Source organism: Dipodomys ordii, unplaced genomic scaffold (assembly GCF_000151885.1).
Source record: "Dipodomys ordii isolate 6190 unplaced genomic scaffold, Dord_2.0 Scaffold67, whole genome shotgun sequence".
Lineage (NCBI taxonomy): Eukaryota > Metazoa > Chordata > Mammalia > Rodentia > Heteromyidae > Dipodomys > Dipodomys ordii.
This window is the reverse complement of record NW_012267283.1, coordinates 963855-978002: the sequence shown is the minus strand read 5'-3', so window position 1 is coordinate 978002 and position 14148 is coordinate 963855. Positions and strand designations below refer to the sequence as shown.

The window sequence follows — 14148 nt, the reverse complement described above, 5'->3', positions numbered from 1 at the left end:
AAGAGTAGTTCATTTTCTACACAAGAAAGAAGAGTCTGAAGAGTTGTAGTTTTTATGATGAATGTAGGTCCTTAAAAGTAATTTTAATGAAAAAAAATAACAATCAGCGTATTAGAAGACAGCAATAAGAAATGTCTAAGAAAGTTTATAGGGCATTCCAGGTCTGGAAATAATTTGAAATTAGAAGTGGAATGAAGTTCAGAAAATTACACAGAGCTGGGTGCTGGTGGCTCACCCCTGTAATCCTAGCTACTCAGGAGGCTGAGATCTGAGGATCACAGTTCAAAACCAGCCCGGGCAGGAAAGTCTGTAAGACTCTTATCTCCAATAAACCACTCGAAAACCAGAAGTGGTGCTGTGGCTCAAGTGGTAGAGCACTCGCCTTGAGCTGAAGAGCTCAGGGACAGTGCCCAAGCCCTGAGTTCAAGCCCATGTCTGACAAAAAAAAAAAAAGAAAAGAAAAGAAAGAAAATTACACAGAAAATAGGATATGCAAGATAGAACTTTTGAATTAAGTAAATGTGAATGCATTTTAAAAGCATGCTGCATACCTGAGGCTTGAATTTCAATGACATTATCTGCTACTGTTTCTTCATTTATGTTCTTGAGAGTTTTGTTAGTAGAAACAATGGGACTTTGTTTTTGAAGCATCAAAGAACATTCTTCTTTATGTTGAAATTCTGACAAAAACATTAATATGAAATGTTACTATAATGATTTCTTCTAAAATACAATTTAAGTTGTTGGATATCTTCAGGGGAATACACCGGTATTAAATTGAACAAATAATCCAGATTAATATACCTAACACTTCTGAGTAGGAAGGTAAATGATAAAAATGGAAAGAATGGCATCACATCAGGATTTCAATTTAGCTTCATTTTCCTAATCTGTAAAATATGGATAACTGTCTACTTTAACTATTGTTACAAGGATAAGATACCAAGTCCAGTTCGTGACACCTTAAAGCACATACCAATCTACTTCTTGTCTCTGTGGCTTCCCCCATACCTTTCCTTTTGTCCCAGCCCTCTCTTCTGCTCCAAGCCTTCCCTGTCTGTCTCCATCTTTTCTCAGTTAGGCCAAATTTTACTACTCACAGTTTAGCTCAGGCAGCTTCTAGCTGAAGTCTACGTAACTGCCTACCTGCTAGGCCAGGCAGTGCCCTCCCATTTACTTCCTCAGTCCTGTGTGCAAAGTACTGAAGTTATCACTGTTTCCCTGCCCTACTCTATTATACTGTCAGCTTCTCAAGGTCAAGCAACAGCATCATATTATATCTATTATACCCTTTTTAGAGCCTGGGACAGGGTGATCAATAAGTGTTAGTTTTCTTTCTTCTTTTGTAGGCATAACACAGGATTTAGATAGATAGATAGATAGACAGATAGATAGACAGATAGATAGATATAAATGAATGTATACTGAATGAACTGTAATGCCTTCCATCAACAGTACAATGACAAGATAATTTCAGATGTACATGGCCATCTTAAGATATTTGAACACATAAGATTTAAATACATTTTTAGAAGTATCATAATGGAGCCAGGCATGCTGGTATATGCTTGTAAGCCTTGCATTCAGAAAATTGAGTCAGGAAGATCAAGAGTTCAAGGCAGGCAGGGCTACACAGAATAAAGTGCCCTTAAAAGTGCAACTATAGTCTATTTTAAACTAGATTAATTATGTTATTATTTTCAAGAAATATTGTCAACTAATTATAAATAATTTACATATAGTCAAGTAATAATTCTTCCCTGAGGGGCTTAGTAAATTATAGCATTTTTTTGCCCCTGAATCAACTTTCCAATAAGACAAGAAATAAAATGTGAGTTTTATTATTAGTAAGTGCTAAATTGGAGGAGACAGTCAAATAGGCTTGCTAACTAAGACCAGAATTAAGCAGTTATTTATTTAATCCTAGGGTATAATGGTCTGGAGAGTGTTCCCTGTTGGGAAAAGAATACTCTTTCCTTCAGGAAAGTTCAGTCTTACAAGTTTATACTCAATCTCTCCTCCCTTCCTCCTCCTCTTGTTTCTTGTCCTCTTCTTCCTCCTCTTCCTTTACTCTTTTTCCTCTCTTTCCCTTTCCTTCCCCCCCCCCCCGCTCTTTCTCAAAACACAGAACCCTCATGCTTCGTGCTTGCTAGACAGGCCTCTGTCACTTGACTATTGGAATCACATGCTCAGCCCTTTTTGCTTTAGTTATTTTTCAGACAGTTTCACATTTTCCCTCGGATTAGCTTGGACTGTGATCCTCCTACTTACATATCCTGTGTAGCTGGGATGTCAGGCTCACACCAGCATACCTGGGCTTATTGGTTGAAATGAGGCTTTCACTAAATTTTCATTCAGGCTGGGTTTAATCCATGATCCTCCTGATCATTGCCTCATTACAGGCATAATCCATCATGCCTGAGCTACTTTTTAATCATACTCACAATTTAGATAATTCTTTCTTCTCCTCTGGGGAAACTATATGAAGGAACAAAGAGGTCCTGAAACATAATACTAATTAAGGAAATGTAAGGAATATAGAAGCATTTCTACTAACATTCCTTCAGTCAGTAAATTACTCCTTCCTTCTTTCCTTCTTTCTTCCTTTTTTCTTTTTTTAAACAAAAGTACTTTTAATCTTTTTGCCCTTTCTTGATGTTTTTCCTCATTTAATGTTGCTCATATAACTATATCATAGTTGTATCACAACTATGGCAACCAAAAAGGGAGGGCAGTGTTAATTTTGGAGTGGATAATTTTTTAAACAAAATATGATAAAAATCTGTGAACATTAGTATATCTCAAAATTGTCTTTTTTTTTTTTTGCCAGTCCTGCGCCTTGAACTCAGGGCCTGGGCACTGTCCCTGAGCTTCTTTTCCTCTACCACTTGAATCACAGCGCCACTTCTGGTTTTTTCTATGTATGTGGTACTGAGGAATTGAACTCAGGGCTTCATGCATGCTAGGTAGGTACTCTACCACTAAGCCACATTCCCAGCCCTGAAAATCATATTTCTATGATAATTCTTCTTAGTAGTTTGACATTCTGCTATGCAGAAATTATACTTGATATCTGGGGCAAATATTGGTCAGAATGATCTTACTATATAGAAAACTGTCACCAAGTTGTAGGGTTTTAAGAAACTTTATATATATACATATATGTTTGTGTGTACATATATATAAATATATATATGTATTCACACATACATACAAAGGATCACGCAATTCTGAAATCTTTAAATGCTATTTTACACTTTCACCACATTTTTCATTGTAGAAAAATGCACTAGCAAAATAATTTGTTTTAAGTAGAACTATAAAACTTTGTCACATCTTTTTGTAAAATATTGAAACTTTTTTTGGGGGGGAGTCTGGTCGTGGGGCCTGAACTCTGGGCCTGGGCGCTGTCCCTCAGCTTTTTAGCTCAAGGCTAGCGCTCTACCACTTGAGCCGCAGTGCCACTTCCAGCTTTTTTTCTTTTTGCTTATGTAGTGCTGAGAAATCAAACCCAGGGCCTCATGCATGCAAGGCAAGCGCTCTACAACTAAGCCACCTTCCCAGCCTTATATGAAACTTTTATGACATTGATGTATCTATAAATAGTACTTAGAAAAGTAAGACCTGTGTTCTAAGTCACATAAATATTTTTTAGTTAATTTGATCAGAGAAATGTATGTCAAGATTATCCTAAAATGCCTACTTTCTTTTTCAAACCAGAATTAGCATGACTTAATACACCATTTTTTCTACACTGAGATTTGAATTCAGCAACCTGCCTGCTCATCTTGCTTGTTAGCTAATGCTGTATATTTGAGCCCTGGCTTTTTGGTGGTTATTTTGGAGATGGGGGTCTCATAGACTTTTCTTTTGTGCCAGATCTGACTTTCAGCCATGATCCTCTAGATCTCAGCATCTTCAGTAGCTAAGATTATAGACGTGAGCCACCAATGCCTATCTACTACACTACTTGATATGGTTAGAAGCTACAAATTTAAGATATTAACAACTCAAACAGAAAATTTTTTTGGGAATACTAGAATAAGCAGTAAGCAATTAAATGGGCAAAGAAAGTCCTTAAATACACATTAAAATATAATTTAAAATACTAAGATAGGATTTTTTTTACCTACTAGAGAAAAAAAAAAGACTGGCAGAATGAGCAACAACAGTTAGAAATAACTATGAATTCAGCTGGACACTAGCAGCTTATACTTGTAATCCTAGCTAAAGAGGCTGAAAAACTGAGGACTGCAGTTTGAAACTAGACTAGTCAGAAGATTGTGGGAGTCCATCTCCAAAATAAACAGAAAAAAAGCAGTGACAGAGGCATGGCTCAAGTGGTAGAACACCAATATAGAGTGTCTTTGAGTTCAAAACTCAGGTAGTGCATGTATGTGCCCACACATGAGAGCATATGTGCGTACCCACACACGCAATTCATGAAATTCATATGATGAAGTTATAGAAAGTGTTGTATAAACAGTGACTTTTGTTACAAGTAAAAACGTAGTTTTAAATTTTTTGAAAAAAATATATATTTCTGCATTTACATATTCATATCCATCTTGAGTATTATGAATCACTGGCATTTTGACTATTTTTATTTTAAAGAGCTTTTGTTCTTTGCCTTTTATAATTTATTCATACATTTTTTAATCTAGTATACATATGTCAAAATATTACTAAGTTACCTACCATCTTTTTTGTCATAGTCTGTGTCTTCAGTCTTTGAGGTGCAAGTATTATATTTATTTCGCAGCATAATAAAGTTGCTCAAAAGGTCCAAATCATTCTCCTGTTTTTTATCATGTTCAAAAGATGTTTTCTTAATTTTTGAAGTGGAAGATGACTCAGTAGGTAGTACAATAAAGTTGTTCGAAAGGTCCAAATCATTCTCCTGTTTTTTATCATGCTCAAAAGATGTTTTCGTACTTTTTGAAGTGGAAGAAGATTCAGTAGGTAGTACAATAAAGTTGTTCGAAAGGTCCAAATCATTCTCCTGTTTTTTATCATGCTCAAAAGATGTTTTCGTACTTTTTGAAGTGGAAGAAGATTCAGTAGGTAGTACAATAAAGTTGTTCAAAAGGTCCAAATCATTCTCCTGTTTTTTATTGTGTTCAAAAGATGTTTTCGTACTTTTTGAAGTGGAAGAAGATTCAGTAGGTGGTACAATAAAGTTGTTTGAAAGGTCCAGATCATTCTGTGTTTTATCATGCTCAAAAGATGTTTTCGTACTTTTTGAAGAGGAAGATGATTCAGTAGGTGGTATAACAAAGTTGCTCAAAAGGTCCAAATCATTCTCCTGTTTTTGATCATGTTCAACAGATGTTTTCTTAATTTTTGTAGATAAAGATGATTCAGTAGGTGGTACAACAAAGTTGTTTAAAAGGTCCAAATCATTCTCCTGTTTTTGATCATGTTCAACAGATGTTTTCTTAATTTTTGAAGATGGAGATGATTCAATAGATGGTACTGAACAGTCAAGTTTAATGTTATCTTCCTTTTCTTTCTTTTGGATTATTCTACCAGTTAGTTCTTGATTATTCTTTAGGTTTTCTTCTCTTTTTTGTCTTTTAGCAGAAATACATTCTTCAGAAACATGCAGATCTGGTATTTCATTTGGTGAAGATAGACTCTTTTGTGGAAATGCTGTGTGATCATTTTTAGATTTCTTATTATTAATATGTATGATAGGTAAGGAATGACTTTTATGTTCTAGCCATGCTGAAAACAAAACAACAAATACTCAAATGTCTACCATGAGCATTCTATCAGGACATTAGAATGACATTTAGTAATTTCTAATTAACAATTGGATCCATACTAGTGTTATATGGGAATTCAATTGGTGAGATACAGAGAATCCACATTTTGAAAGGCTGAATTGGGAATCTTTATTAGAAAGCCAGCAACTGAAGGTGGATTCCTGTCTTAAAGACCTGCAAAGACCTACAATGTCACTTACATACAGTTTTTAAAGGCGAAAACCATATAACCAGTGTGAGAGAGTAAACCTAATAAAAGTGTTATACATAGGCAGAGCAAATTATTCAGGGGAATAACCAGGGGCAATCAGGACCCAATTATCTAGAGGAAGCAAGACTTTCCTGGAGCTAGCTTAACAACTCATGATACATCTGCAATCCGAAGAATATCCTCTATCATCTTTAGAGTTCTCAGAAAGTCCCCATCTTCTAATAACTTTTATAAAGATGCCAAGATAACATTACTTAGACCCAGGATCCTTACTTCCTTGTATGGAAATAAGTGGGAAATAACAGGCTACGGACTGTTATGGGCTTTTCTGCTGAAGACCAGTACTCTACCACTTGAGCTCCTCTTCTAGCTGTTTAGGTAGTTTACCAGAGATAAGAGTTTGATGGACTTTCCTTCCCAAGCTGGCTTTGAACCATGATCACCAGGTCTCAGCTTTCTGAGTAGCTGGGATTATAGGCGTAAGCTACTAGAGCACGGCCAAAATTAATTTTTCAATGACAAATATTTAGCATTTCTTTTTCTTATTAGAGGGGTTTAATTATTAGGCAAAGAAATAATTCCAGAAAAGTCATTTTGTGAACAGGCTTATAATGAGTCATACCATGGTACCAGTCAGGTACCAGACTAGTACCAGTTAGGTACCAGCCAAGCCAACAATTGATAGAAAATATCTGTACAAATTTTTAGGTGGTTTTTTTTGCTTTTGTTTTTTTACTTTTGTTGGTCATGGAGCTTGAACTCAAAGCCTGGGTGCTGTCTCTGAACTCTTTTGCTCAAGGCTAGCATTCTACCACTTTAAACCACAGCACCATTTCTGGTTTTTGAGTGGTTAATTGGAGATAAAAGTCTCACAGGCAGGCTTCTAATGTGATCCTCAGATCTCAGCCTTCTGCATAGCTAGGATCACAGGTGTGAGCCACCAATGCCCAGCTTGTACACAACATATATCTCTGACAAAGGACTGTATCCAAAATATTTAAAGAACTCTTGGGCCAGAATATTTAAGCATCAGCCAAACTGAAATTTGGCAAAAGATTTAAACAACGTTTCATATAAGATATATCTATTCTACAACACAGACAAATCTTGAAAACTTGCTAACTGAAAGAAGCAGTCACAAAAGTCAACAGGTTACCTGTACATGATTCCCATTTATAGCATATGTTCAGAAGAGACAAATCTATAAAGATAGAGAATGGTTTGTTAGTTCCACCACTTAGCAAAATGGGTAGTAACTTCTAATAGACATGCAGTTTCTTTTGGGAGTGATGTGTTCTAAGTGTTCTTAGTGTTTTAGTGATGATTGTACAAGTCTGTGATTATACTAAAACACATTAAATGGTTTAAAGTTAAAATAGTTTAGATGGGTAAACTAGAAGATATATGAATTATATCCAATAAAACTTTTTTGTTGTTGTTGTCAGTGATGGGGCCCGAACTCTGGGCCTGGGTGCTGTCTCTCAGCTCTTCATCTCAAGGCTAGTGCTCTACCACTTGAGCCACAGAGCCACTTTGGCTTTTTCTGTTTATGTGGTACTGAGGAATTGAACCCAGGGCCTCATGCATGCAAGGCAAGCACTCTACCACTGAGCCACCTTCCCAGCCCCCCCTTTTTTTTTGCCAGTCCTGGGGCCTGAACTCTGGGCCTACCCACTGTCTCTGAGCTTCTTTTGCTCAAGGCTAACACTCTACCACTTGAACCACCCATCACTTTGGGCTTTTTCTGTGTATGTGGTACTGAGGAATAGAACCCAGGGCTTCATGCATGTGAGGCAAGCACTCTACCACTAATCCACACTCACAGCATAGTTAATAGATTCTTTAAAAAATGAAACATACACCTAAGAATTAACTATTTTATTTCTATATTTTTACTTTAGAGATATGATAACATGGCCACAAGACTTGTATGAGAACACTCATGTATTTTATTCACAATAATTAAAAACTGGGGAATAAATCTCGGGGCGGTGATAAACTCAGGTAATATTCCTGTGATAAAAAAACTTTCAGCTGGGTGCTGATGGCTCATGCCTGTAACCCTAGCTACTCAGTGGGCTGAGATCTGAGGATCACTGTTCAAAGCCAGCCTGGGCAGGAAAGTCCATGAGACTCTTATCTCTAATAAACTACCAGAAACTCGGAAGTAGCACTGTGGCTCAAGTGGGAGAGCACCAGCCTTGAGCTGAAGAGCTGAGGGCCAGCACCCAGGCCCAGAGTTCAAGTCCCACGACCAAAAAAAAAATTTCAACAACTAAAAGGAATAAACTGGTGATGATATCAATACCATAGATAAATCTGAAATTGTGAGTAAAGAATCCAGAAACAATGAGCTCATACTATGATTCTATAAATTAAATTCTACAGCAATTGAAACTAACATTTCCCAGTGGTCAACAAGAATCTCAAAAGAGGGTGGTAGAGAGGAAGGGGCAAAAGGGAATATTTTGTACTATCCCTAAGCTTTGTTTTGTGCTCCAGTCTAGGGCTCTACCACTTGAGCCACAACTCTACTTCCAGCTTTTTTTTTTTTGGTAGTTTTATTGGAGATAAGAGTCTCATGGATTTTTCTGCCCAGACTGGCTTCCATATAATCCTCTGAACTCAACTTCCTGAACTGCTATAATTACAGGTATGAGCCACTGGCACCAGCAACAAAGAAAGTTTTGAGTTAATTAATTGATATTATTGAATGCCAAAGTTTAGCTACTAGGTAACATAAAACATTGTGCTGCTATAAAGAGAATCAGTACTAGCATTTAAGTATTTACATAAAAATCATTGTAACTGAACATCACTAGACATTTATGAACTGAGACTAGAATTCTAGTACAGACTAGGATTTAGAATTAGCTAGTCAAACTTCCTTATTTTTCTAGAAATAGGGCCCAGAGAAGCCAAAATTTCTAATTTCTGGCATTGCCAAAGGTAGACTGAATGCTAGAACTTATTTTTTTTTGAATCAGAGAAGAAATCCAGTACCTAACATTTTCTCATTAAAATATTCACACAAGTTATACTTAGTATTATGTACTTACATTCTAATGGTAGTCCTTTTTTAGGCAAGTGTATTTCCATTCTAGTATCACTAGAAGATAGATTGTCAAGGTGCAAATATGGATTCAGATGTTCCAAAGTTTCTGTCACTACTGGATTTAGTCCTACTTGTTTCCAACATGCTGCCTTTACGGGACTAATCACAAGCCCTTCTTCTTCGATAGAAAAGATTTTTCTCAACTCTGTAACTGAATGTTGTCTGTTGGGCTCTTCAATGGTTGGCCCTTAAAAATAAACAACCAACAAACAAAACAATGCATAGCACAGACAGAATGAAAACACAATTAACAGAATTACACTGGTCTTTACCAATGAAATGCATTTTCATACATTAGACAAATAATGAAACTTGAAGTTATAACTTGTATTTTGTTAAGTTGTTAACATTTGTAAAAGTCTAAGTTATTGTAACAATAGAAGTCACATAAACTATTTATCTAAATCTTTGGAAACATTAAAAAGCTGAAATTAGTATTTATTAAATAGGGGAAGGAACCATATTTTGTTAGACCATGATTTAATCACTAAATTGATATATTTCATAATATTTTGAATATAAAAGTTGTTCATTCAGAAACTCTAATTCATTATAATAAACCTCAACAAGACATTATTTTATTCAGATTTTATGTTGACTAGTATCTTAGATATTGTGCCACAGAGCTCACTGCTTCATTTTTTGAAATCTAAATAGGAAAATGCTAACACATGAAAGAAATGAAATAAAACAGCACTTATTATTACTATTTGTATTGCAGGAATCTCTTCAAAATCGGGATAATGAATTTTGAAATCCCAGTTTTATTTTATTTTATTTTTTTGTAGATTATGGAGCTTGAACTCAGGGCCTGGGAACTGTCCCTGAGCTTTTGTACTCAGGGCTAGCAATTCTACCACTTTGAGCCACAGTACCACTTCCGGTTTTCTGGTGGTTAACTGGAGTTAAGTCTCATGGACTTTCCTGCTTGGGGTAGCTTTGAACCATGATCTTCAGATCTCAGCCTCCTGAGTAGCTAGGATTACTGGCATGAAACACCATTGCCTGGTGAAATCCTAATTTTAGGAGCTTTTGTGATAGTAATAAAAAATACTGGTACTAGTATTAATAATAGTAATTATAGGTTACCAAAAAATTGATACTATGCTAAGTGCTTTATAAGCAATCCCTAAAATAATCATGAGACAGCTATTATTTTGCTAGCTTTGATGAAGTATAATTGGTATACAACAAACAAATCTTTTTTTAATTTTCAAGTGTCAACCATTTAGAGTGAAAATTTAGGCTCTGTGAATTCATTTCCACAGTCAAGAAAATGAACACATACATAACATTCCAGTTTCCTTGTTACTCTACTATACTACCTTTCTAATGTTCTCCATTCCCCACTCCTTTCTACTGTTTCATGTCCTACAACTGTAGATTAAACTGTAGATGTCCTACTACTATAGATTAAAATTTTCGTTTTGTGTTAATCAAATAATACTGTCTGAATTTTTTGTCTTCTTTCAACCAACTCAATATGTACATGTATATGTATATATATATGTGTGCATGCATATGTGAAAGTAAGATTAAAATGACAACTATATACTTACCACCAAGTAAATATCTTTCTCTAAACACTGGGACATTTATGAGGCTTTGTTTTATAAGACTTTCATTTTCCCTTTCTAACTCAGCACTATTTTGTCCTGAAAAATTTAAGCAGGTGGGCTGGGAAGGTGGCTCAGTGGTAGAGTGCTTGCCTTGCATGCATGAGGCCCTGGGTTCAATTCCTCAGCACCACATAAGCAAAAAGAAAAAAGCCGGAAGTGGCGCTGTGGCTCAAGTGATAGAGTGCTGCCTTGAGCTGAAGAGCTGAGGGACAGCATCTAGGCCCAGAGTTCAGGCCCCAAGACCAGACCCCCCCCAAAAAAAATCTAAGCAGGTGTTCTTGTTACTGATAAAGTATCAACACATTTTTGTGCACATACATAAACATTTCCCATCATCATTCTTCCTCCAATTTCAGGTCTTTCCGTCTGCCTGAGGCATTCTATAGGTTTCTCCAGTTGTTTGTTTCTTTGTGTAAAACAATCTCGCTATTTAGTGCTCCCACCACTCATGCCAGTACAGGGCCTCGTGGTGTAACTAGGCTTTCGTGCTCAGAGCTGTTACTCTACTACTTGAGCTAAATCTGGCTTTTTGCTAGTTAATTGTGGAGATGGACACTTGCAGACTTTTCTGCATGTGCTGCCCTCAAATTGTTATCTTCTAGGTTTTGGCCTACTGAGTAGTTAGGATTATAGATATAAGCAATATGCTCAAGCTCTTGATCCTCCTACTTCTGCCTCTCAAGTACTAGGATTACAAGCATGTGCCATTTAGTCCAGATAATGTTTTGTTTTCTGCAAATATCTTTAATTTATCCTTGTTTTGAATTTTAGATTTTCTGGATATAAGATTTATTCTCAGTATGCTGAAGGGTTTTCATTGCTGTCATTGAGAAGTTACTTTTTCATTTTCCTTTTTTTACTCTTCAGATCACTATAATAATGTACCATCGCTATGACATAGTATTAGGATTTTTTAATATTGCTGTGACAACTCCCTGATAAAAACAGTTTAATGAAGAGAAAACTTAGTTTGGATCATAGTTTGAGGCCAAGGTTGGACTGACCCATTTCTAGGAACAAGACAAGGCAGAATACCATGACAGAGACAAGGCAGAAAATCATCATGACAGCAGATGTGTGTGTCAGAGGCTGCTCACATCTTGGTGGACAGGAAGCAGAGAGACAAAAAGCATTTGCTTCCAAACAGCTCCCACCTCCTAAAGCTTTTACCATCTCCCCAAATAATGCCACTAACTGGTGACCAAGCCATCAACATAAGAGCCAGGGGAGAACATTTCAGTGTTTCAAGTCAAACCATAACAAACATGTTTAGGAGATCTTTTTTTTTCTATTCTACATGGAAATTAAAAAACTGATGTTAATCACCAATTCTGGAAAAATCTTCAATCATCACTTCTTTACAAATGTGGTCTCTTTCTTATTTCCTGTTAACTCTGCCTCCACCTCTCTCAGCCTTCCCATCCTTCAACATCTCATTTCTTTCATCTCTGTTTCTCTGTACTAGATTCTGAATAATTTCTTTGAAACTTTTTGTTGATAAATCTTTCACCTGTGCGTAATGTACTACTAAATCTGTTGAGAAGCTTTTGATTTGCTTATTTTAGATTTCCATTTTGGAGATTTACATAGTTCTTTTGCAATTTTCCTTGATCATTTCTTCTGTTCCTTGTTCATATTTCTTTTTTCTGTTCCATCCACTTTGCATGTTTTTGATTTAAACACATACTTGACTATCCATCTGATGATTTCAGCACATAATCTCCATACAAGATCTGCTGTTTCTGCATCATCTCCCTGCTGAAACCTATTTGGTGACTTTCTGCTGTTAGCTCCTTTGTACTTTGGGGAAGTTCTTTACTGCAGAGATTACACTATATTCATCCAGAAAGAATGTATTTTCCTCTAGACATGACCTGCTTGTTTGGGGGAGGGGCACTGTCAACTTGAGATACTTTAAATCACCACCTGTTTTCTAATTCAGATGGCAATTTAGCATGATGCTTGGCTTCTGAGTAATAATACATAAGAGGACATGTTTTTCTTTTCTTCTCCTTCAGCACTAGAAATTTATTTAGGGTCTCCTATATGGTAGCTTATTTTTGTCTGCTCTTGTTTTTTCTGTTATGCTTATTTCTTTCCTAGAATACATGTTACATATGTTATATCAGAAGCCAAATTTTGAATGCATAAAAGAAAAAGCCGGGCGCTGGCGTGAGCCAGTAATCCTAGCTACTCAGGAGGCTGAGATCTGAGGATCACAGTTCAAAGCCAACCCGGGCAGGAAAGACTGTGAGACTCCTATTTCCAATAAACCACCAAAAAACCAGAAGTGGAGCTACAGCTCAAGTGGTGGAGTGCTTTCCTTGAGCTGAAGAGCTGAGGGACAGCACCCAAGCCCAGAGTTCAAACCCCATGACCAACAAAAAACAAACAAACAAACAAAAACTGACTTCCTCTCTTAACCAATGTCTCTTCTGCCCTTGTTTCAATAGTACAGTTTTTTTGGTCTCCTAGTTTTATCCAGGGATCTCCTTACAGACACCTCAAGTATTTCTTGACTCTATGCTCCATGAAGACATCAAAACAAAAGCTCAAAGGTTTAGCATAAATCTTGAAGTGAAAGATAATTGGGTGCTCTCTTGGGTTCCTGTTTTCACTTTGGTTTTGGTCTCCAAATGCAACTCATTGGTGGAGCCAGGCCTCCAGCTTAAATTTAAAATACTGTTTTATTTAGTTTTGTTTTTTTTTTTTTCTACAATTTCAGACTTGGAAATAGAAACTATTCAGATGGGAATGTTTAATGTACTGCTTGTATTTCTTTTTCCTTACTGTGCTGGCTTTGAACCATGATCCTCAGATCTCAGCCGCCTGAGTAGCTAAGATTACCGGCATGAGTCACTGGTGCTCGACCTTCAACTATGCTTTCTATTTACCATTCAAAAGCAATCACTGTACCTGTAAGCAAAAATGAGGTCAGAGAGCTTCTGCAGATTTGTAATTGCCACGGCATAGAATATTTGTTCACTGTTTCTCCAACAATATGTGAACTACTGAAAAAAGAAAAAAAATAAAATTAATTCATTAACTAACCATAGTCTTTTATGCAAGAACTTTTTTTTTTTTTTTGTCGGTCATGGGGCTTGAACTCTGGCCTGGGTGCTGTCTGTCATCTCTTCAGGTCAAGGCTAGCGCTCTACCACTTGAGCCACAGCTCCACTTCTGGTTTTCTGGTGGTTTGTTGGAGATGAAGTTCTCACGGACTTTTGTGCCCGAGCTGGCACTGAACCATGATCCTTAGATCTCAGCCTCCTGAGTAGCTAGGATTACAAGCATGAGCTACTGACACCTGGCGAACATTCTGTTTTAAGAAAAATATTTTGGGGGATGGGAAGGTGACTCAGTGGTAGAGCGCTTGCCTTGCATGCCTGAGGCCCTGGGTTCGATTCCTCAGCACCACATAAGCAGAAAAAAAAA

General features: G+C 36.7%; 1 protein-coding gene across 1 annotated transcript in view; it reads right to left on the bottom strand.

The window, feature by feature from the left end:
* The window catches only part of LOC105990736 (chromosome unknown open reading frame, human C9orf84), a 67797-nt gene that overhangs the window by 33828 nt on the left and 19821 nt on the right, over positions 1–14148 (bottom strand). Inside the window, exons 8-12 of the mRNA XM_013023221.1 lie at positions 13630–13724; positions 9039–9281; positions 5433–5727; positions 4699–4823; positions 552–680 (exon numbers count right to left, since the gene is read on the bottom strand). Coding sequence (XP_012878675.1) covers positions 552–680; positions 4699–4823; positions 5433–5727; positions 9039–9281; positions 13630–13724 — 887 coding nt within the window. The remainder of the gene's footprint in view (positions 1–551; positions 681–4698; positions 4824–5432; positions 5728–9038; positions 9282–13629; positions 13725–14148) is intronic.